At 33.6% G+C, this 25,716-nt stretch overlaps 2 protein-coding genes across 2 annotated transcripts; one reads left to right on the top strand and one right to left on the bottom strand.

Moving 5' to 3' along the window:
* Positions 1 to 14,704: 14,704 nt before the first annotated feature.
* On the top strand, positions 14,705 to 15,600 carry LOC124915036 (glycine-rich protein 2-like). Its single transcript, XM_047455683.1, has one exon. It carries the CDS (start codon positions 14,801 to 14,803, stop codon positions 15,389 to 15,391), a length of 591 nt encoding a protein of 196 aa, XP_047311639.1. The 5' UTR covers positions 14,705 to 14,800; the 3' UTR covers positions 15,392 to 15,600.
* An 8,737-nt stretch (positions 15,601 to 24,337) lies between these two features.
* Positions 24,338 to 25,399, bottom strand: LOC124914374. Its single transcript, XM_047454911.1, has 3 exons — positions 24,898 to 25,399; positions 24,647 to 24,789; positions 24,338 to 24,463 (listed from the first exon to the last, which is right to left on the bottom strand). Exons 1-3 carry the CDS (start codon positions 25,397 to 25,399, stop codon positions 24,338 to 24,340), a joined length of 771 nt encoding a protein of 256 aa, XP_047310867.1.
* Between the last annotated feature and the right edge of the window lie 317 nt (positions 25,400 to 25,716).

Here is a 25,716-nt window from a genome sequence, read left to right as displayed (position 1 = left end):
TTCTCAAAGAATTCAAGATCGAACATCACAAATCTAATTCCGTTGAAACTCTCTCTGTGATGATACCCGGAATAATCGAACTTTCAAAGAATTGCGGCCCACGATAAAAGCAACCAAAAATATAACTAAGCCTGATTCTCATGGTCATCTTCCCCGCAAGTTAATATCTTGGATAATCGTCTACACGAGATCGAATTTATCATCCATATCTTAACATAGGAGAATAAGGAGCTCGAGATCTTTCAGAAACGAGACAATCCCTTTCAACATAGGAATGCTCATGTCTTAGCCTCGAACATGTTTCAAATCCAAGTCACCCTATTACATAAGTAAAGACCATGGTTTCTTCAGCTTTCAAACCTTGTCTTAGACAGGATTAAGAATAGTTTGTTCCCCGAGCAACTTTTATTAAATCTCTCCACCTTACAGAGTGATAAAACAACTGGTTAATGTGTCAACCAGGTTATGAAGAACACTTTGTAAATCCAAAGGGAAAAAGTTTATGTTAAACTATTCCCTTAACTCCCCAAAGGGTCGACAGTTTCACCTAGATGTGAAGGACCCTTCGCAAGGCCAAAGGAAAAAACTCTATGGGAAGCTCCCTGAGTGTTAAATCCCCACGGAGTCAACGGTTTTAATCTAGTTGAGAATGACACTTTGTCAGCCCCAAGAAAGATAAGTTGTCAATCAGGACAACTCCTCTTGTAAACAATCCCCAACGGAATCAAGAGGTTCAATCATATGTGAAGGTCACTTCGTACAAAACATATCTAAAGCCCTAGCTAATAGGCACAGAAGATCATTGTTATGATTCTTAAAGCCCTATTCCAATAGGCATCTATATAGGTTATTGGCGTCCACACATGAGTTATTGTTATAACCCAACAGATTGGCGTCCACACATGAGTTATTGTTATAACCCATCCCCAATAGATTGGCATGCACATTAGGGTAATTGTTATAACCCATTCCCCTCGGAGCGAATGTTTTCACATATCCCCGAAAAGAGTAAGCCCTATCTCTTTATAGGTGTCTGTATTGGTCATCGCCATGACCACTCCCTACCAGAGTGATTCTAGTCACTCAGCTTATCTATAGGTTATTGTTATAACCCATATTCTTGGCACGATTGTAATCATCCCCATAGAGCGATGGTTGTTACAGCCCCCACAACAACGTGATTGTTATCACCACCCAACGTGATTATTGTCACGTCACCTAGAAGGTCTCCCTTCATCCTCAACGGAGAATTCTTTTCATTCCCCATAAAAGTCATAATTGTGGATATTATCTCCTACAGTAAGTCCTATCGTATTATAGGCATCCTCGAGAGTCATTGTAATGACTACTCTCTAATAGTGGATTCCATTTGTTGATGGAGGCTGTATGATTGTTATCATTATCCCCGAGAGTTGTACCTCTATCCCTATGGGATTGAATTCCTAAGAGAGCATTCCTCAAGAGAGTCTTACCTCCTGATAAGTAGTCTTACTGGCAGGAGACTCCTCCCCATAAAGAGTTCTTTTTAATCCCCCAAATGAGTCCTATTTGTTGATAGGCACCATCCGTCATTGTTATGACATGATTATTGTAGTAATCAATCCCTAGTTGGAGTCCCGCTTACTCCCCCAACAAGATAAGACTATTGTCATAGTCTATCCTATGCAAAATTCAACAAAGAAGAGAATGAGCCATTGTCATGACTCACCCCCAACAACACCCTGTTAGCTTCCTGGTGCTTGATAAGACTATTGTGATAGTCTATCCCCAACAAAAGACAATAGGCAAAGGAAGATCACGTAATCTCCCCAACCACGAGTTATTGTGTTGACTCCCCACCAGCAGCTGTTGCTATCCATATTTTATCTTTCTACCTCACTGTAGGTTAGGGTGCAAATATTTATGATCAAACCTCGAACCCACGTTTTCCAAAAACTAAAACTGTTTTATAAAAACTCGGTTCGAGAGGGGCATTTTGTAAGCATGAAAATTTGACTTACCCTATTTTCAAAATAATATTATTATGTTTCATAATATTAAAATAATATTTTGAATTTTTATATTCAAAATAACTTGAAAGAAGGAATTAAAACCTAATTAAGGATTAATTATTGTGATAGTTAAACCTTAATTAAGCAAACTTTCCAAAATTCCAAAAATAATTTGAGGATAAAATATTTGTATATATTTTACTCAAATTAGACCAAGGAAGGGGTTAAAAATATTTAATTAGGATTGATTCAATATTTATGTTTAATTCATGACTTAAACCAATTAAATAAAATACCCCAAAATTCCCAAAAATTCCCAAAATAATAAAACATTATCATAATTGTTATTATGAATATAAAATTATTTTTGTGAAATTTTTAGTGAAAAAATGGCTTTAAAAGGAATTAAATTCGATTTTTAATAACCTTTTAAATAAAATTTAAAATTGCATAATCCTGTGTGGCTGATTTTATGTTTAAACTTTGCAGCAGGATCCTGGACCATCAGATGAGCGCCCATATCACATCCGACAGCCCAGAGCGCGCCAGAAATCCAGCTATAGGGGAACCACGCATGCGCGCCCGCACCGGATCAACTAACCGGACAAACTGACCCCGTTAGTCAACCAGGCTGACTCTAACGGAACCAGATGGAACTCGGCGTTCCGTTACTCAAAACGATGCCGTTTTATTCATCTTCTTCGCTGGGATACAGGGGTCGCCGGATTCGCGATCATCGTCGACGTCCAACCTTCCAGAAGCTCTAACTTCGGCTACATGAGATCAAATCCGTTGATTTTTTCGCCCACTTGATCCCTCGTCAGCGCCTACGTTTCCCCCTTATCTAGAAGCCTTATCTTCCCCGGGATAAGGTTGCCAGCTTCTGGATAAGATTTTAGGGATAAGAACGCCGACGATCAAAATCAAGTCGAATTGGCCTTCTATAGCCGACCTATCCACCCTATAAATACTCCCCTACCATCCTAATACCAATCCATCAAACAATAACTGCAAATTACACATCAAATCGCCTCAATCGAAGACCTGTAATTTCCGGCCAAGAATAGTTTTCTGCAAAACCTTCTCCGGTGAGCCAAGCTTCGATCCAGGCTTATAGATCACTTACAATACTGCCCAGGAATGTTTTCCAGCTGTTGGTATGATTCCGAAATCCTTGATTTTCGATATGTAATTCAAAATTTTGTATTTCTTAAAATTTTCTTGTTTGATCACTTTGGTCGTGTTCTTATGCTTGATTGTGTGATTTCTTTGTAAAGAATCATTATATATATCATGTGTAAGCTTTTTGTTGAAAGAAAAAACCGATCAAATCAACCTAGAACATAATTTTGTAAAAATTAGTTTGAAAATTGGATTTTTTTTAAAATGTTGTGTTCTTAGTTTAAATCTAGATTTGTTGATCCAGATTGTTGTTATATATGTTTATAAACATGTTTGAATCATTTCAATACAACTGTAATCAAGTTTTGATCATGTTTGATTAAAATTGAAATTTGAGAAAAAAGCTTGAAAAATTGAATTTTAAAACATTGTGTTCTTGCTTTTAATCTTATTTTGTTGGTTCAATTAGTTGTATTACATGTTTGTATACATGGTTGGATGATTTCTAAGTAACTTTAATCACGTTTTGATCATGTTTGATCAAATTGAAATTTTGGAAAAAAAGGTTAAAAATCTAGATTTTTGAAATTTCATGTTATTGCTTCTAAGTTGGATTTGTTGATTCGGTTAATAGCTATACATGATTCTTAACATGTAGGGATGAATTCGAAGTAACTGTTTCAACCTTTTGATCATTTTGATCAAATTTGGTTTTTGAAAAAAAAATTAGATTTTGATTCAATCTTCAAAAACCATTTTAATGATGTAATGATATTCTTGTTTTGGTAAGGATTAACTGTATTCATCATTTCAAAGCTAATGGAACAAAAATTAGGCTTTGAAATGGCCTAATTTAAAATATTTCAAATTTGGCCTAGAAATGGTGTTTTAAAATTGATCCTCTTATGATTTTCAAAATCGTGATTTATGTTAGGGATTTTGTTATTCATGGTCATATGAACCTACTGCAACTTACGGATTGTGATTTGGACATCCCAATTAAAAGTTATGGCCTTCTGAAGTTTTGGACCAAAACAAGAGCACCCGGTCCTGGAATTTTGCCTTAGGATCAAGAAAAACAAGCCAGGAACGAGCCGCCCGACCGAGGAAACCGCCCAGGACCTTGCCACTCGACTGAGAGAGTTGTCTTAGGGCCGACAAAACTATCATAGACCAAATTAACATAGGACAAACCTTGCCACTTGACCTAGGATTGACCTTGACACCTAACCTAGGACCAACAATTAAGCCTAGCCTCATCTTAGCCTAGGCCAAACCCTAGCCCTAGCCTAGGATCAAACCCCCATTTAGCCTAAGACCATTATAGCCCCAGGCCTAAGTCCGAACCCTCACTAAAAATTGAACCTCTTCAACCTTACTAAGCCCAAATTGACAAGATCGGACTTGAACCAAGGGTTTAATCCTTAGGCCCATTTGGTTCCAATTTTCAAAAATCCAAAACTATTCTAGAACCAAACCCCCATTTTCTAAAAAATGGTATTCTCAAGGTCATAAAGTAACTCTCAAGATTCTCTGATATGTTTCCCAAAGTAATTTTCTTTTGCCAGGTCTTGTTTGGTTATACTCTCTAACATCTTTTTCTGATATTTTCAGGTTTTGTTAAATCTGAACCCTAACGCAACAGGTACACACCTCCTTTAAATGATTTTGTACAATTATTTAAAGTCTATCCTCATTTAGGACCCCTGGACTACTAATTAAAGATAAGGAATGTTATAATTAGATTTATAGAAGCTGGACTTTGTCTATTTTAAAAGGATTTTGAAAACCGTCCTTAGGCGGGCATAAAGGACATAGCGCGAAAGCTTTTTCCCGAGCGTAAACAGACAACGAACCACTTTTTTCAGAAACTCTAGTATAAATACGTTTGTACACGTATCATTTTATTGATTTTCATAAAATCTCATGGCGACTCCGATTTTCAAATGAATAATCTTTAAATTAATTATGCTTAATTGATTTAAATCGGGTCAGGTTAAATTGTTATTTAGCCTCCTAGATTATTAATGTTTGAACAAAAGATTAATTATTTTTCATAATTAATTTCTTACCGCTCTAGGTATTTTCAAAATCTTTTAAAAATTAAATGTTTCATTTTAAAATATGCATATCACGCAAACCAAGGTTGAAATCATTGAACCTCGAGCTGCCTCGCGGTAGTCCTTCCATATTGCCACGTGCCTCACAAGCAAGTGATAGGCTATGGAACAGGACACAGACCAGAGGGATAAACGGTGTTACAGCTAGCTTCAAGCAACTGCTTAAGCATGACATTAGACGTTTTCCACTTAGACTGACAAGTCTAATGAAGTTAGACGCCCCCGTCTAATAGTAGGATCCATTAGACCACCTGGTCTAATAGGATTAGACTACATGTCTAATTACGGTTCCCTTCAGACTAATCTAAAGGAGTTAGACGCCCACGTAGTTAGACGTGCTAGTCTAACACATACGTAGTTATACGTGCTAGTCTAACAGATATGTAGTTAGACGTGCTAGTCTAACAGATACGTAGTTATACGTTCTAGTCTAATAGATACGTAGTTAGACGTGTTAGTCTAACAAGTACACAGTTAGATGTGCTAGTCGAACAAAAATGTAATTAGACGTGTTAGTAGTAGTTAGACATGCTAGTCTAACAGATACGTAGTTAGACGTGCTAGTCTAACAAATACGTAGTTAGACGTGCCAGTCTAATAGACATGTAGTTAGACGTGTCAGTCTAATAGACACGTAGATAGACATGGGCATCTAACTCCTTCAGATTATTCTGAATTGATATGAGGTTAGACGTTGCTGTCTAACTCCATTAGACGTGGTAGTCTAATGGGATGCGAAGTTAGACGTGGCAGTCTAACTCCATTAAACGTGGTAGTCTAATGGAATCTGTTGTTAGACATTGGCGTCTAACTCCTTTAGACTTGGAAGTCTAATGGAGCACGTCTAATGCCTCGCTTCAACAGCCGTTTAAAGGTAGCATACGTTTATCCACGATCAACTAGATGTACGCTACTCCTACTCCACTTTCTCTTGTAGACCAGTACGCCTGCTATTTACATCCAATGAATGAACGCCACGTACGCAAAGATTCCTCCCACTACTTGTTCAGTATAAAACAGTTGCAGAAGGATATTCCGCGAACTACCGTTCAGTACAGCCACATTCCAGAAGCACAGAGTCTGTTGTACTTTGTCCTTTAGGCGACCATCCTATGGGCGCGTGCCACGTGTCCAGGAAGTATATTCGACCGTTGGTGTCCTTATACTACAAATAGATGCTCAAGGACAATGGCCGAATCACCAGTTACTCTGCTCATTTTCTACAATCTTACTCATCTGCTCTTGCACTTACTAATTGTACATCATTTTCAAGTTCAAGAGAGAGAATAAAACATTGTTTAGCTGAGAGATATTATTAATCATATTGTAAGTTGAACAGAGTATAATCTGTTCAACAGAGTGTTAACTATTCAGTGAGTTGTATTTTATATAAAGAAGTTTAGTGAAATTCTTTTGGTTGTTGGAAGAAGGGGTGACGTAAGAGAGTTAGTTCCGAACATCCATAAACAACTTGTTGTGTTCTTTAATTTCAGTCCTTACAATCTTCTTGGTTCAAATCTTCAAACCCAGATAAACAGTTCCGTACTTGAATCGTTTTAAAGAGTTTGTGAAGGTTTGCGAAGAATAGAAAGAGATATTAATCCCTAACAGAATTTCTATCAATCAGTTTATCCGAAATAGTTATCATTAGTTAGACCCTCGTCTCTATTGATTACACCGATCCTATCAACGAGACCATCCTTTTGAAACATTGAAAGAAATAATAAACCACTTGATTTAATTCATACAAAGGTGTGTGATTTAAAAAGTATACCAACACGTGGTGGAGATAGATACTTCATTACTTATATTGATGATAACACAAAATATTGTTATGTGTATATACTTAAAAGTAAAGATAAAGTCATAGAGAAAGTCAATCTTTATAAAAAAAATGAGGTTGAAAATTAACTTGGTAAAAAGATCAAGGTGTTAAGAAGTGATAGAGGAGGTGAATATGAATCACCTTTTTCCGAGCTATGTGCTCAACATAGTATAATCCATGAGACGACAACACCTTATTCTCCTCAAGAAAATGGTACGGTTGAGAAGAAAAATAGAACATTAAAAGAAATGATGAATATACTTCAATTAAGTTTTGTTTTACCGCAGAACATGTGGGGAGAAGTTATTTTGACGATTAATTAACTTTTAAATAAGGTTCCACAAAAGAAACTAGATAAGAGTCCATATACGTTATGACATGAAAGAAAAAAAATCATATGAATACTTACGAATGTGGGGGTGTCTAGTTAAGGTAGCCGTACCATTACCTAAAAAGGTAAAAGTTAGACAAAAAATTGTTGATTGTATATTTATTGGATATGCACATAACATTAGTGCTTATCGTTTTTTTGTGTTTAAATCGAACATTCAGGATATTCATAAGAATAAGATAATGGACTTGAAAAATTCATTGTTATTTGAACATGTACTTCCATATAAGTCTAATAAATAACAACTTTCTCCAAAATGATTTCTTGAACTAGATGAACAAGAAAAAGAAAATGAAGTTGTGGTTGAACTTAGACGGAGTAAACGAGCTAGAACAGAAAAATAATTTGGTCTAGATTTGATTATTTTCATTATGGAAAGTGAATCTCAAATGTATAATGAGGCAATTACCTCGTTTGAAGGGCCTTAATGGAAAGAGGTAATTAATTGTGAGATAGAAATCTATCTTGCAAAACTATATGTGGGAACTACTGGATTTACCTTAGAGAAATACACCACTAGTTTGCCGAATGATTTTCAAAAAGAAATGAAAGATGATGGATCAATTTATAAATATAAGGCAAGACTGGTGGTAAAAAGGATATCGCCAACGAGAAGGTCTTGAATATTTTGATACATATTCTCTAGTTACAAGAATAACTTCTATTCGATTGATTTTTGCGATTGCTTCTTTGAGAAATCTAGAAGTTAATCAAATGGACATAAAAACAACTTTATTAAATGGAGACTTCGAAGATGAAATTTACATAGATCAACCTTGGGTTACTGCTCAAGGGCAATAAAATAAAGTTGTAAATCGGTTAAGTCTTTATATGGTTTAAAGAAAGCTCCAAAACAATGACATGAGAAATTTGATAATGCTATAATCTCAAATGGATTCAAGATCAATGAATGTGGTAAATGTATTTATATTAAAGACACAAAAAAATAGTTACATCAATTTATGTCTTTATGTAGATGACATACTTATCATTGAAAGTAATGATAAAATTGTTAAATCCAGTAAATATATGTTAAATTAGAAATTTGACATTAAATATATGAGATTGGATGACATGATTCTTGGAATCAAAGTGATTAAAACATCGAAAAGGATAGTTCTAAGTCAATCGCATTATGTGGATAAGATCCTTGAAAATTTAACAAAGATGATTCTACATTGGCTAAGAGTCTGATAGATACGAGTCAACATCTATATAAAAATCATGGAGAGAGTGTTTCTAAATTATAATATTCTCGAATAATTGGGAATCTAATGTATTTAATGAGTTGTAAAGAACCAGACATAGTCTATGTAGTAAGTAAACTAAGTTTATACATGAGTAATCTGGGTAATAAACACTGGAAAGCCATTGTAAGATTACTTAGATATTTAAGAGATACTCGTGACTATAGTTTGCACTACATAAGACATCCTGCAGTTATCGAATGATACACTGATGCTAATTTGATTTCTTATATGAAAGACTCTAAATGAACAAGTGGATATGTATTTATACTTGGAGGTACAGTTATATCATGGAAATATTCTAAACAAACGGTTATTGTCACATCCACGATGAAATTTGAATTTATAGCCCTTGATAAATGTGGTGAAGAAGTTTAATGACTACGTTTATTCTTAGAAGATATTCCAATTGGTCTAAGCCCGTACCGATAATTTATATTCTCCATTATGGTCAATCTGCGATCGGACGAGCTAAGAGCCATATGTATAATGGTAAGTCTAGATATATACGTCATAGACATAATATCATTAGACAATTACTCTCTACAAGAATTATTTTAATTGATTACGTAAAAGCAAAAGATAATATTATGAATCCTCTAACCAAACGGTTAAATAGAGAGTTAGTGTTAAAGTCCTCATAAGGAATGAGACTTAAGCCTACAATAAGTTAGTATAAAAGGAAATCCAACCTATGATGACTGGAGATCCCAGGAACTAGGTTCAATGGAACAATCTAATTGTACTAAACTTGGTATATTTTCTATGGGTGAAAAATTCTATGATAAAATAGTATTTTGGGAAAAGGATAAACACACATGCATTTAATGATTCTGGGGTCGCTTCGAAAGAATTGCACGATATAATTCTAGACCCTCTCACTAAACTAGGTGAGTGTTCATGGACAAAACAAACACAATCATGAGAAATGACATGTATCAAGAAGAATTCTACGTGAAAGTGTATAATTTTTTACACAAAAGGCAGAATAGTGTAAGGACATTGAGTCTAATAATCGTCTAGTAAAGTTATATACTTTCATAAGGGAAGGTATAAAGGGTTACACATACCTATCCTCTGTAAGACTCAACTATTGATCATTTCAACGAGTTAATCTTTTAATTTACATTAATGTGGGAATTGTTAGAATTAAACTAAATCCATTAATTAAATGGAAATAATATTTGGGCAAATGAAATTCACACCAAATTCAAATTTAAATTAATGGTGAAATTTAATCCAAATGAAATTCACACCAAATTCAATGTGAATTAAGGTGAAATTTAATCCAAATGAAAATTATTTTTTTAATTGTTACAATTAACATTAATTCCTTGAATGAAGCAATTAAAAAATGTTGTTAATTGCTATTGTAATTACAAAATACTTATTGATGGATGTAACTTATAAAATAATGAAAAAGCAAGCAAGTATAACCATTGGATGAATAGATTAGTGGTTGCTAGATTAAAGAATTAATGAATGGTTTTAGGGTATAATTTAAAGCTTTGTATATCCCTTCACTCTAATTCTTCTCAACACATAATCTTCTCATTTATCACTCTAAAATTTCAAAAGTATTTCTTTATCTTTGTGAGTGTTCTTTGTGAGCGTTCTTAGAGTTCTTGACTCGACTGGTTCTCTTGAAGCCCGGTGATTATGATTAAGGTAATTTGTCTAGTTCGTTGTTGTAGTTATTTTCTTGTGTTAAACCATTTTAGATTCCATTGTACCCTGGAAATAGACACCGGCGAAACTCTCCAGCATAAACGGAAGACGGTGAAAGGGAACTATGATTTCATAGACCTCGAAACAAACGTGAATATTTTTCTTCATTTTATTATTTAATAATCTATTGTATTTTTCTATTATTATTGAGTTGTATTAATATAATATCACATGTAATTGTTATGACATAAGGTTACTAATACATTCTTCTACTAAGCACAATAATCATCCATCTGAAATTAGTTTCTACTAGTGTAATTTATTGTGGATATCTTTCTCTTAATGAATAAATGAGAAAAGAAAATAAATTGTACGAAAATAGAAAATATTTTTTGTTATTTATTTATTTTTATTTTTTTGTATTGAAAAATAATAAAGTTGACTGCCTACCCAAGTTTTGGCATCAAGATGATCAATAATTCCAAATGTGAATTAGACTAGGGTTAGGAACTCTCTATTTTAGTTTGGTTCAAAATGCGAATTAGATGAAAGTATTTATAACAACATTATGTATCCTATCCTATCCTTATTGTTAATGTCACACCCTAAAATTCATATCTGACCGAATGTCTTTGTACTTCGCCATGACCAAAACACATGTGATTGGAAATTAGGATCGAGGAATTCGGTGATTAAGAACCAAGGAAGTATATGTTAGGACCGAGTAAATATGTGTTAAGACCGAGTAAATATGTGTTAGGACTGAGGAAATATTTGTTAGGACCGAGGAAATATATGTTAAAACCGAATAATATATGTTAGGATCGAGGAAATCTGGTTAGGACCGAGGGGTCCGACCGAGAGATCCGACCGAGACTTCTGCCCATGCTTTGTCTTGCCATCACATGCTTACCTCATGCTTTGCTATCTTAAGTAGTAAGTTTAGCCACCTCGTGCTATGTCCACCTCATGCTTTGTTATCTTAAGTAGTAAGTTTAGCCACCTCGTTCTACGTCCACCTCATGCTTTGCTATCTTAAGTAGTATGTTTAGCCACCTCGTGTTATGTCTATGCTTTGTTATCTTAAGTAGTATGTTTATCCACCTCGTGTTATGTCCAACTCATGCTTTGCTATCTTAAGTAGTATGTTTAGCCACCTCGTACAATGTCCACCTCATGCTTTGCTATCTTAAGTAGTATGTTTAGACACTTTGTGTTATGTCCACCTCATGCTTTTCTATCTTAAGTAGTATGTTTAGCCACTTCATTATATATCCATCTCGTGCTATGTCCATCTCATGCCTTACTATCTTAAGTAGTATGTTTAGCCACCTCGTTCTATGATATCTTAAGAAGTATGTTTAACCACCTCGTCTTATGTCCACCTCATGCTTTGCTATCTTAAGTAGTATGTTTAACCACCTCGTGCTATGTTCACCTCGTGTTATATTCACCTCATTCTTTTTTTATCTTAAGTAGTAAGTTTAGCCACCTCATGCTTTACTTTGGCACCTCATGCTTAATACACCTCATGCTTAGCCACCACATGCTAGAATCTTCCCATGCTTTATTATCTTAACACCTCATGCTTAGCCACCTCATGCTTAGCCACCTCATGCTTAGACACCACATGCTAGGATCTGCCAATGCTTTATTATCTTAACACCTCATGCTTAGCCACCTCATGCTTAGCCACAACATGCTAAGATTTGCCCATGCTTTATTATCTTAACACATCATTCTTAGCCACCTCATGCTTGGATCTGTCCATGCTTTAATATCTTAACACCTCATGTTAAATACACCTCATGCTTAGCCATCTCATGCTTATCCACCACATGCTAGGATCTTACCATGCTTTATTATCTTAAGTGTTAAGTATATCCACCTCATGCTTAGCCACCACATGCTAGGATCTGCCCATGCTTTATTATCATAAGTGTTAAATATATCCACCTCATGCTTCACCCACCCATGATATAACAAGTCTATGACAAACCCTCTTCATTAGTAAGTTAACCACCCATGCTATGACAAGGTCATGACCATCCCTATTCATTAATAATTACCCAACCCATGCTATGACAAGGATATGACCAACACCCTTAATGAGTAAGTTACCCACCCCATGATATGACAAGTCTATGACCATCCCTCTTCATTAGTAAGTTATCCCCATGCTATGACAAGTCTATAATCAGCCCTCTTCATTATGAACTTACCCAACCCATGCTATGACAAGCCTATGACGAACACTCTTAATTAGCAAGTATCCTTCCCATGATATGACCAGCCTATGACCAATACCCTTAATGATTAAATATCCACCTCATCCTAAATAGTCCCATGCCTTGCAATCTTAATTAGCAAGATAACCAACCCATGATTCCTCAACCGACCTTGACTCCTTATATTTATTTACTTCACCATCGTTTTTTTAAATGATATCAATCTATTTCCCTCTTTACTAAGAATCATAAGACATCCTCTAGAATCCTTGAAGAACAGCTAACGTTCATAGCAAGACAACCTTAGTAGTTTTAAAGTATAAGGCAAGAAACCTTTTTAAATGATGCATATTATTTTTATAACATGATTTTAGTGCATATCCATATTTTTAATGATGAACAAAGTATGATTTGTTTTCCAAAGGATAAACTGTTTTCTAAAGAATGGTCTGTTTTCTAAAGAACAGTCTGTTTTCTAAAATGTTTTCTAAAGGATGAACTGTTTTCTAAAGAAGGATTTGTTTTCTAAAGAAGGATCTGTTTTTTAATGAAAGATCTGTTTTCTAAAGGATGAACTATTTTCTAAACAAGGGTCTATTTTCTAAACAAGGGTCTGTTTTCTAAATAAGGGTCTATTTTCTAAACAAGAGTCTGTTTTCTAAACAAATATCTGTTTTGTAAATAAGAGTCTGTTTTCTAAACAAGGGTTTATTTTCTAAAGAATTGTATGTTTTCTAAAGATAGGGCTGTTTTCTAAACAAGGGTCTGTTTTTTAAACAAGGGTCTGTTTTCTAAACAAGGGTCTGTTTTCTAAAGAAGGGTCTGTTTTCTAAAAAAGGATCTGTTTTTTAAAGAAGGGTCTGGTTTCCAAAGGATGAATTTTTTTCCAAAGAAGGATCTGTTTTCTAAAGAAGGGTCTGATTTCTAAAGAAAGGTCTGATTTCTAAAGAAGGATTTGTTTTATAAAGAAGGATCTGTTTTAGAAAGAAGTATATGTTTTCCAAAGTATGAAATATTTTTATGGAATCATTGTGAATAATGATGTATGAGAATTGACGGTAGAGGAGGGCTACTCAGGATGAGCTCTCGTAGTTTGATTCCAAAATATTGGTTGGGTTCTATTGGGATTGGACTTCTGAGATGAGCTCTGGAAGATCCTACCCACACAGAAAATTGTCTATCCAGGTTGTGGAGTTTAAGGAAAGACTCCGAAGAGTGCCCTTCCAAATATGTGCTCAAACCGGATTCCTAACTTTCAGGACCAGCTCTGAAAAGTAAATGGTCAACATGTGCTAAAGATGTTACTGTACCTTCACTAATGATGATATACTTTATAAACCCACATATGGATCCAAAGAAGCTTTTAAACGTCTTTTCTATAATCTGTTTAAAATATTTGCTGGGTCTTTAGACTCACTATGCTTGTGTGGTGTAGGTACACAACAATAGATTTTAATTGACATGGTGAAGGGAGGCTTGAAGTGGGGTAAGGTGTAGGAATGTGTGTGAAATGATGGACAAAGACTAAAGACCGAGTACTTTGTAGGGTCTAAAACAGAAAGTCTGTATTTTTATAAGTAAAGGATCGTATCTTGTTTTTATAAACCGAAATTTGTAACACCATTCTTTAAAAATAATAAAACGGTTTCGCATATGTTACTGTTTCCGTTAATTATGTTCACGTTTCAAATATCCCTCACTCGGTCTAAGTAATAGGAGTCAGTAATGTTTGACGGATCTTTATACCAGCAGATAAATTGAAGAGATCAACCACGCCAACATATAAATGGTTGAGAGTTCGACCCTAAAAAAACATTTCACCGACAATAACATATTTTTCTTCCAAGTCAATCCAAATAAACTACATCAAAAAAGTCCCTAAAGTAATAAAAAGATATTGATGTGCCATGCAAAAAAGAAAATTAATACAATTTAAAAACTGAAACAAACAGGCCCTAACTATCACGTATTATCATGAGCAATTAAGGCCGTTAGATAAGCTCTGAAGAGTTCTTAGATAATCAAGAACCGTCCATTTAGCAATAACCTGGGTCCCACTAACTATGGTGGATGCCCCTACGATGATAATAAGCTAATTATCCACACCCAACCCATGCCCTCTATCTATTACTCGCACCACTGCAAATTGCAATTCAATCCAATCCTCCCCGCAGCCATTGATTAATACACTTTATAGAATAAAGTTTTATGTCTGCAATGTCGACGGAAGTCCAGAAATCTACCGGAACCGTGAAGTGGTTCAGCGGCCAAAAAGGATTTGGATTCATAGAACCTGATAACGAAGGCGTAGAAGATATCTTTGTGCACCAAACAGAGATCCAATCCGATGGATTCCGTACCTTACGGGAGGGCCAACGTGTCGAATTCGTAATTAGTACCGGCGACGACGGACGGAACAAGGCCGTCGAGGTCGTGGTTCACTCTGGCGGTTCCTCCCGCGGTGGTGGACGCGGTATGCGAGGCAGTGGGCGTCGCGGCGGCGGAAGGAGTGGAGGAGGAAGGGGAAATTATGAAGGATACGGTGGCGGTTATGGGAAGGAAGGAAATAGAGGCGGGGGTGATGGCGCAAGTAGTGTAGAGTGTTATAATTGCGGCCGGATGGGTCATATGGCGAGAGATTGTTTCAGGAGAAGAGGAGGAGGAGGAGGCCCTGGTGGGAGATCTTTTGGTGGTGGCGGCCGTGGCGGCGGCGGTGGACGTGGCGGCGGTGCTTGTTATACTTGTGGGGAAGAGGGCCATTTTGCAAGAGACTGTCCCAATAACAACCAGCAGAGTTGAACGTCGGTGGGTATTTTACATCCATCAGTTTTAACTGCTTCTTTCTTTATTGAATTTTATTTTTATATAAAAAAAAATATATCAACAAAATTAAAATTAATTAATCTTCTTTTCAAAAATTACCATTTGTCACAGGTTTACACCTGAAATATCAGCTCTACTTAATGCTTTGTACTATATATGCTCTTATGGCAGAAGATTTTCCTTCATTTGTTTCCTCTTCAATAGAGATTTCTCATAATTCTTATTAAACATTATAATATTCAAATTCATACTTAAACCCCTCTAATTAAATGAATTTGAAGGTAGAATTCGTCTTAATTATTCCATAATTAAACTCATGTCAAAAAAATAATTAGATTGAATTAAATATGTCGAGAAATAAACTTATTTAGCTTTTTTCAATAGAATAATATATAGAATAGGTTTCTAAAAAAAATAAATTTATAAATCTTACTTTCATTTAAAATGTTTTAAATGAAAATGAATGTCATAATTATACCATTATTTCACCTTTTTACATTAAAATAATAATAATAATAATATTTATAATTATAATTATAATTAAGAAAGTTACTTCTATTACTATAAACACACCTTGATCAAATAACCTAGTGCTTGTGATGACAATGTGATAATATCTGAGTTATGATTTATTACATCAATATTAGAGCTATTTTTCACTTGATGACAGTTCGCTTCATTTTTATTTTATTTTTCATCTAGTACCCCTTTTGGTATTTTGGTATTAGTTTTGAATTGAGAAGCAAGAAACTTAAACAAAAGCATTTTAATTTAATGGGAGTGTAGCAGTTGTGACATACCTTGTACCTAAATATTTATTTGGGTACAAGTTATGCCACAATAGATCTTATGAGTCATTATTATTATCCTCAATTTAATAATTACAAAAGAAGTTAACTTTTAGTTAAGAGTTTTTTTCCTTCATTTGATCATATGAAGTATTATTGCTCATGAGTCATGACTGTGTTTTTAGTTACTTTTGTTGTTAAGTATTTTACATGATCCGAGATAGTTAATGAGAAAATTAGAGTGATTGTGGACAAAATTGAAAAACTAAATAAAAACCAAAAATTAATAGCATTCATGTCTTTGTAAAAGTTTACAAAAAAAAATTACATTAACAAGTCGAATGTCAAAGCAAAAAGTAAAAACATAAATAAATATATCATCATCTCACATAAAAAGCTAATATTTGAAGTTGTTTGCTAAGAGTGCAATTTTTTATAATTTTATTATTATTTTCAAGTATCCATATTCCTATAATTTTTTTTTTCTGGTTTTGATATTTCTCAACTAACACTATAAAACTTAAACAATTTATTTTAATAGATTAATTACAACTTGATCTCAACTTATGAGTTTCTTATTTTCTTTAAATTGATCAAATATTGGCAGGGTTGAAAAGTGAAAACCCAATCAAAACTCAAAATATTAATTTGAATAAATTAATTTGGGTTAAATTCAGATATTTTAGTTTATTTTAGAGGTTTGATTAAGTTTATCCAAATTATTCAAATTAAATTAATTTAATTTAATTCTTTCTTATCAATATAATATAAATTAACCATCTTCTAACTCCAATATATTTTCTTAATTTTTACTACGTTAATCTCCATTACAATCAAATGAAAAATAATTAAAAAATTTATAACTTATTAATAATATATTTATTAATTATAGTCTAGTCCTACAGAACTAACATATCACCATTGTTCTAAAACATTTTAATGAATTAATATATTTCTGAAAAATATTTTTTTTTTATCCTATTCAAGACTTTATTTAGTATGAATTATTTAAATAATTCATATTAATCTCGCCCATTATTTCTTCGACTAGTAATTAAATAGTTTCAAACAAATCAAAGTATGTTAAATGAATAAAAATAAACATATAATAATGTCAATGATATTTTAGACGAAAAAAATAAATTAAACGGACCGAAAATATTAAATGGGTCACAATTGTGTTAAACGGGGTAAAACGTGTTTTAATTGTCAAAAACATGTTAAACGTGTCAAAACCTATTAAAAATATCAAAAACGTATTAAACGTGTTAAATAGATTAAAAAGAGTTACGTATTTATTAAAACTAAAAACGTATTAAGTGAATCAAAAATTTGTCAAACAAATCAAATATTAGTTAAACGAGCTAAAAATGTGTTGAATAAATCAAAAACGTATTAAATTAGGTAAAACGAATAAAATAACTGTTAAAGGGATCAAAATGTGTTAACTGAGACAAAAACCTACTAAATATTAAATGAGTAAAAAACATAATAAATGTGTTATAAACTAAAATTTAGTTTAGGTTATTCAATTCATATTATTCATTAATTTGGTTAAATAATAGATTGATTAAATTTAATTTGGATTGAATATGAGTTGAATTTATCCATTTGTCTACCTTACATATGGATTAAAGTTTTCTTTTATTATTATTTTTATTTAAAATAATATATGAACTATCTGGAGACCCTTTTCTTTTCCTTGATAAAGGATGGAATTTGAATGGCATAAATGTGATGGTCCACACTTTATCCTCATAAAGAGATATCAATTGAGCATGGCTGATTAGGACATATAATTCTTTGTTCTATATCTCTAAAGAAGAGGATATTTTTTTGTGGACGTCAATTTCTTGCACTCATATATAATGAAATATTTATCGTTTTCAAAAGATATTTGTCGATCTATGTCGACCCATTTTGGGATTTTTGTTAATGTTGTTAGTTCAAATCAATTTTTCGAATCTTATCAAATTGAGCATAATTCTCAGTTTTTTTATTGAATAATTGTTCATCACCACTTGTGATCTCTTCTTACACTAATTCTTTCCCATTAAACTAGATTGGTTTGCAAGTGTGCATTAGGTATAAATTTGATTGTACCAAGACTAATCTAGGGAGAGATTTGCATAAACATAAATTATATAAAATTATTGAAATGAGAATAGAGATCAATATCTATGATGATACAATTGAATAATTATTTATTAGGGAAGAGGGTAAGAGTATTTAATAAAACTGAAAATTAAAATTTGAATATTGAATACTGAATTTAAAATATTAAGAGATAAAAAATTAAATTAATAAACATGAACATATTTTTTTATCTTAATAAACATGAACATATGAGTATTCAATATTTTAATTGGTTTCATAATATCAAAAAATTATGCTGAATAAATATATTCAGACTATTATATCCTTATATATTATTTACATTAGTTAATAAACTCAATACATTAAAATGTATAATTTAATATATTAATTAAAAATTTAAAATAAATATTATATTTTATTAACTTTTATATTAAATTATAATTTGTTAATGAAGAAAAAAGTTTATTTAGAAAAAATTGGTAAATTTATATCTAGTTTTTGTTAGAAATATATTGCCTTGAAATAAATTAGAAAATATATATACAATGTTACAAATAAATTAAGTAAAATTAAATATACAAAGAACGAAATCACCGATTGAGATGTTGATTCGAGGCATGTGTTAGACACATTTCCCTTAAAATAGTTCTATCGTCTCCCATTTGTGTTGAAGCTTATCAAAGATGGTTGTCTCTCAGGGTACAACGAATCCAGTAGTGATTCTGCACTGAAATCACTACTCGTCGAACTTGATCAACGTATCTAAACTATCACCGGGTTTCAACAGAAATATCGAGCAAAGAACTCGAAGAACACTCACAAAATAAGAAGAGAGCTTTTGGAATTATAAAGTGAGAAAATGTAAGATGATGTAGAGATGTGAAATGAATAATGAATGAGTATATATTGTTGAGAATTAAACATTCAAATAAAACCATCCAAAACGTTTATTAGCAATGAATATTGCTCATTAAATTTTCAATTAGTTCATAACTAATTAACATGGTTGCCTATACGTTAATTTGTTGAAATACAATGTTAGACATTCAATGCTAGCAAATTGAAGAATGTAAACGTTAGCCAATTGATAGGCAATTAAAGTTAAATGTTTATCATAATATTATACTTTAATTTTCTAATTAGGCATTAAATATTAATTAAATAATTAATATTTAATTATAATTTGGATTAAATTCACCGTTAATTCACGTTTGAATTTGTGTGAATTTTGTTTGATTTTATTTATTCACAATTTTATTTTCATTCATTAATGGAATTAGCTTAATTCCAACAATCCCCACATTAATGGAAATTGAAATATTAACTCGGTGAAAGGTTCAATAGTTTAATTTGTTGGTTAATTAGATGTTCGCAGCGGAATAATTTATAGATCTAATCTAAACATCTAATCATATGATCATGTATAATTGATAGAATCATGATATATAGTTTATAGAAATATACATTTGATGCGTGAACTGGATCAGATATGGTAGTAATGAATAGTCGAGAGCCCCACGTGTTGCTCCTCTACATGGTCCACACGAGCCCGACTAGATCTCTTTACTTTCGACTTCTAGGACGAAAAAGACAAAGGGGAAGCAATCCAATTGCTAGATTAAAAGATGATTTCTTACTCTTGGAGTTCTCACCGTAATATAGCAAAAGTCGTTTTTACAAGAGGAACAATTCTCTCTTTTCCACTTCTGTTTTTTTTACAAATAAGTGAATCCTTTTGTATTAAATAAAATTCCATAATTAACCATTAATTATATATTATTTTATTTCACAAATAAATAATATTTCTTATTATTAATAATATTTAATATGTATTAATTATATATTATTTTATTTCACAATCTTAACTCCATAATTAACCATTAATTATATATTATTTTATTTCACAAATAAATAACATTTCTTATTATTAATAATATCTAATATGTATTAATTATATATTATTTTATTTCACAAATAAATAATATTTCTTATTATTAATAATATCTAATATGTATTAATAATTAACCATCTTTCTCGTTTATCTAGTCGGTCAACTCTAAGTGTGTGACCTCATATGACCCGATTATAATAGTTATAGGTTTAACCCCATTAATCGTAGTTGGCTTCTAGCAAAGCACTACGACTCCTAAAATAATCGGATTAAATTATATCTGTTAATTTGTCCTATCCAAGTTTAGTCATTGCACATTAAATTAAAGGACACAATTCCTTCAATCTCCCACTTGTCCTTAAACAAGTGTGCAATATAAGATACCTTTGTCTTTTAATGTCTTATTTGATGATATGGTAACATTCATACATTTCTATCAAATATGTTTCTTGAACTTTGAGTTTGAACTGTCAATTAAACGGATGATTCATATTAATCCATCCGAGCATGACCATGCATTTTCAGTTCTCGCTCTTCAAGTGGCCAAGACACCATTCCTGTTCAATGTATCACAGTATACATGAAGTAGGAGGACTTCTCCATTCTTGTATGACTATGGCTCCCACTCAATTTTTAGCAATCCCAACTACTACCTTTATAACTCCCTTTTACGGAAAGCGTTTAACAGTGTCAAAGAAATACCAATCATCAAGTGAGGCCACAACATACTCATGTCTGAGGAATCTACTAAACATGGTTTTAACTTAAAACTCTACAATCTCTTTTGGAGAGTCTTAAGGTGGGTCAGTCTTACATGTATCATCCATACACATATATGTAATTGACTAGACATCTCCATGTCCTTATAGCCCATGAAACCTGACGTTATCAGTCAGCTTACAATATAGTAACTTATAAAATCATCTATGTCCATTTGATGATTTCAAACTATAGACTTTTAATAATTCAAAACTTCATTTCACTTAATGGGGTTTCATTCACTAGAACACTTAAGGTGATCCCATTTGTTAATAATGAATTATTTGGACATATTATTCAATATCGATAAAAACAATATAAATAAGGATGAAATATCATATATCATAAAATCATCAAGTCAAACATAAAACTGGTGTCTAACACTCATAAATACATAATGTAATACAAAAGCAAACTCAAAACCATTCTCCAATGTGCTTGAGACCCTTAGCCCTAGTGTGACTTTCATGCTTGGGCCTAGGCATAGGTTTGGTTAATGGATCTGCAATGTTGTCATCAGTATGCACCTTACACATCCTAATATCACCCATAGTGATGATGTGTCGAATAAGGTGATACTTTCTCATAATGTGTCTGGATTTGGAGCTCGAACTCGATTCCTTTGCCTGAGCTATGGCCCCATTGTTGTCACAATATATGTCGATAGGCATTGAAATGCTAGGATCAACACTGAGTTCATCTAGGAACTTCCTCATCCAAACGGCCTCCTTTGCTGCTTAACTAGCAGCAATGTACTCAGCCTCTGTTGTAGAATCTGCTATAGTACCTTACTTGGAGCTCTTCCAGCTCACAGCTCCTCCGTTAAGGATAAAGACATAACCCGATTAAGACTCAAAGCCATCTTGGTCAGTCTGAAAGCTTGCATCAGTATAGCCTTGTACGATCAATTTTTCATCTCCCCTATATACTAAGAAATCATCCTTTGTTCTTCTTAAGTACTTCAGGATATTCTTAGCTGCACTCCAGTGTGCTTCTCCAGGACTTGATTGGTATCTGTTACACATGCTTAAATCATATGCAACATCTGAACGTGTACATACCATGGCATACATGATAGATCCTATAGCAGAAGCATATGAGATCTTGTTCATCTTCTCAAGCTCAGCAGGTGTTTTAGGACACTACGTCTTGCTGAGATATACACCTTGTTGAATGGGTAAAAATCCCTTCTTGGAATCTTGCATCTTGAATCTATTAAGAATCTTATCAATATAAGTTCCTTGACTTAATCCAAGAAGCCTCTTAAATCTATCTCTATAGATCTTAATTCCATGTATGTACTCGGCCTTTCCTAAGTCTTTCATTGGGAAACATTTCTTCAGCCATTCTTTTACGGACTCTAGCATCGGAATGTCATTCCCAATAAGTAGTATGTCATCCACATACAAGACTAAGAAAGCTGCCTTACTCCCACTAAACTTCTTGTAAACACAAGGATCCTCTTCGCATCAAATGAATTCAAACTCTTTGATCTTTTCATCAAATCGAAAGTTCCAACTCCTGGATGCTTGCTTAAGTCCATAAATGGACTTCTTAAGCTTGCATACCTTCCCAACATGATTTGGATATTCAAAATCTTCAGGTTGTGTCATGTACACATCCTCTTCCAAAAAACCATTAAGAATAGCGATTGTGACATCCATTTGCCATATCTCATAGTCATAATATGTAGCAATAGCTAGGATTATCCTAATGGATCTAATCATGACAACTGGTGAAAATGTCTCGTCATAGTCTATACCATGAATTTGTTTCAAACCTTTGGCAACTAGTCTTGCCTTGTAAACAGATGTATTTCCATCCTTGTCATTTTTTAGTTTGAAAATCCATTTGCTTCATATGGGTTTTACCCCATCTGGAAAATCTATCAAGTCCCATACTTGATTTTCAAACATCGAATCCATTTCAGACCTCATGGCGTCAAGCCATTTATTGGAGTTTGGACCCGTCACTGCTTGCTTATAGGTCGAATGCTCACTATGTTCTAGCATAAGAACATCAAGGCTTACATTTAAGATGAAATCATCATAACGTCTTGGTTGTACCCTTGGCCTTTCCGATCTACGAGTGGGTTCAACTTGTTCAACAACTAAATCCGAACATGATCTACAACTGTTTGTAGATCCTCTTGTTCTGGTTCTTGGATGTTCTGAGGCCATGAGCCTTCAGAAGTAATCATCTCTGCATCGACATCATCCATGTCATTTTGTTGTTGAGTTTGTTGCTCTTCATCATCTTGAACTGTTTCAAGATGAATATTTCTCCCACTTGACTTGTTGGAAATGAACTCTTTTTCCAAAAAGACACTATCCCTTGCAACAAATACATTTTGCTAAGTTGGATTGTAGAAGTAATATCCAAAACTTCCTTTTGGATACCCTATAAAAAACATTTATCTGATTTTGGGGTAAGCTTCTCTGTTAGTAAACGCTTTACATAAGCTTCACATCCCCATATTTTCAGAAAAGACAACTTTGGAACCTTTCCAGTCCATATCTCATATGGAGTTTTGTTTACAGTTCTTGATGGAGTCCTATTTAGTGTAAGTACAGCGGTAGTGAGGGCATATTCCCAGAAGGATACCGGAAGATTAACAAAACTCATCATTGATCGGACCATGTCTAACAAAGTTCTATTTCTCCTTTCAGACACACCATTTAGCTGAGGTGTTCCTGGGGTAGACAACTGTGTGACTATCCCACAGTTTTTCAAATGATGATCAAATTCGTGGCCCAAGTACTCACCACCACGATCAGATCAAAGTGCTTTTATTTTCTTGTCACTTTGAGTCTCTACTTCGTTTTGAAATTCCTTGAACTTTTCAAAGGACTCTAATTTATGTGACATAAGGTAAATATACTCATATCTACTCATGTCATCAGTAAATATGATGAAGTATCTATAGCCACCTCTAGTTTCAGTGCTCATTGGACCACATACATCAGTATGTATTACGCCCAGTAGTTCAGTAGCCCTTTCAAACGTTCCTTTGAAAGGTGACCTTGTCATCTTGCCCATCACACATGATTCACATGTATCAATGGATTCAAAATCCATGTCTTTTAGAAGCCCATCTTTATGGATCTTCTTCATGCGATTCGCATTAATGTGACCCAATCGACATTGCCATAGGTAGGCCTCACTCAAAATATTTAATTTTTGTCTTTTGTTATTTGTGTTATACAATTCTGATTTGAGATCCAATACAAGGAGTCCATTACTCATTGGAGTAGTCGCATAAAAAATATCATTCTTAAAAACATAAATATTTCCATTTTTAATGCTAAATTCAAAACCTTCAGAATGTAATACAGCAATCGAAACAAGGTTCTTAGTAATGCAAGGAACATAATAACAATTATTCAATTATAATATTAAACCAGAAGGTAAAGATAGACTTAAATCTCCTACGGTAAGTGCAGCAACACTTGCTCCATTTCCAACGCGCAGGTCTATCTCTCCTTTCTTCACTTGTCTTTTATTTCTAAGTCCCTGCACATATGAAATAATGTGAGCACCACATGCAGTATCTAATACCCAAGTAGGACCATTATTTAATGTGAGAACATCGGTTGTCATAATCTCAATAACATAAATATCTAAAGTGGAACTCACAGTCCCGTTCTTCTTGTCTTCTAGGTACTTGGGACAATTTCTTTTCTAGTGTCCCCTAACCTTGCAGTAAAAACAATCATGATCAGCAACCATCATTGGCTTCTCACCACCCTTGGGTTTGGCAACTTGCTTGCCTTTCCCTTGGTTATTGTTCTTTTTCTTAGCCACCCCTTCCCATTGTTGACATTTAGAACTTCCTTCTTCTTGTCATCAATAATATTGCCTTCAACATTTTTAAGCATGTTATGGAGCTCATTCAGATCATGCTTTAGACCATTCATATGATATTGCATTCTAAATGGTGTAAAAACCATCATGTAAGGATCTAAGAACAATATCAGTGGCCAACTCTTGGTCATATGGGGTCCCTAGATTTTCCATCCTCTTGAAAAGCCCAGTCAGGCTAATCACATGAGGACTCACTGGTTTTCCCTTCACAAGCTTGCTATCAAGTATAGCCGTGTGAGTCTCATATCGCTCTATCCTTGCCTGATTCTTAAACAGCATTTTCAGTTCAGTTATGATAGTATAATCATCAGAATGCAAAAACCTCTTTTGCAATTCAGGCTCCATTGCAGCTAGCATGAGGCAAGTAACAGGTAATGCTTCGGTTTTCACCCGAGTTGATGTTGCCTTCTCCTCATCTGATGAGGTTCCGGTCACAGTAGGGATAAGGGTAGTTAGGACGTCCTCACGTCCCTCAGACCTGAGAATAATTCTCAGATTCATTTCCCAATCAAGGAAATTCGTTTCATTGAGCAGTTTTTTCTCAACAATTGAGCACAGAGAGAATTTCAAATTATCGTTCGACATATTCTACAGAATGTAAAATCAGTTTATGTTTTGAAATTTGAAAAATACTTATAATTGAACAATTTAAAATAAGTGAATGCACATTTTATTCAAGTTTTTATAGTCCCTTATGAATAAAATGATTCCAAGATCCCATTACAGACAATCCCCAACGTACTTTTGCACTACCTTAGGTCTTGTGTGTTCAAGGTAAGTAACAATTACTAATTATAACTTCTTATAATTCTTGGTTGATGATCCACATCCAATGTAGGATTCATCCCCATGCCTCAAGATCCAAAACTTTTCCTTTTGGTCTCTTGTTGGGTACAACCGTA

This window comes from Impatiens glandulifera, chromosome 9 (assembly GCF_907164915.1).
Source record: "Impatiens glandulifera chromosome 9, dImpGla2.1, whole genome shotgun sequence".
In the NCBI taxonomy this organism is placed as follows: domain Eukaryota; kingdom Viridiplantae; phylum Streptophyta; class Magnoliopsida; order Ericales; family Balsaminaceae; genus Impatiens; species Impatiens glandulifera.
This window is presented reverse-complemented; position numbering and strand designations above follow the sequence as displayed.

Coding starts and splice junctions, on each gene's coding strand:
- LOC124915036 (XM_047455683.1), top strand. CDS start 14,801: ATGTCTGCAATGTCGACGGAAGTCCAGAAATCTACCGGAACCGTGAAG.
- LOC124914374 (XM_047454911.1), bottom strand. CDS start 25,399: ATGTCGAACGATAATTTGAAATTCTCTCTGTGCTCAATTGTTGAGAAA. Junction 24,790..24,897: donor TCTTAGATCCTTACATGATG/GTTTTTACACCA, acceptor ATTGATGACAAG/AAGAAGGAAGTTCTAAATGT. Junction 24,464..24,646: donor ATGATTGTTTTTACTGCAAG/GTTAGGGGACAC, acceptor TCATATGTGCAG/GGACTTAGAAATAAAAGACA.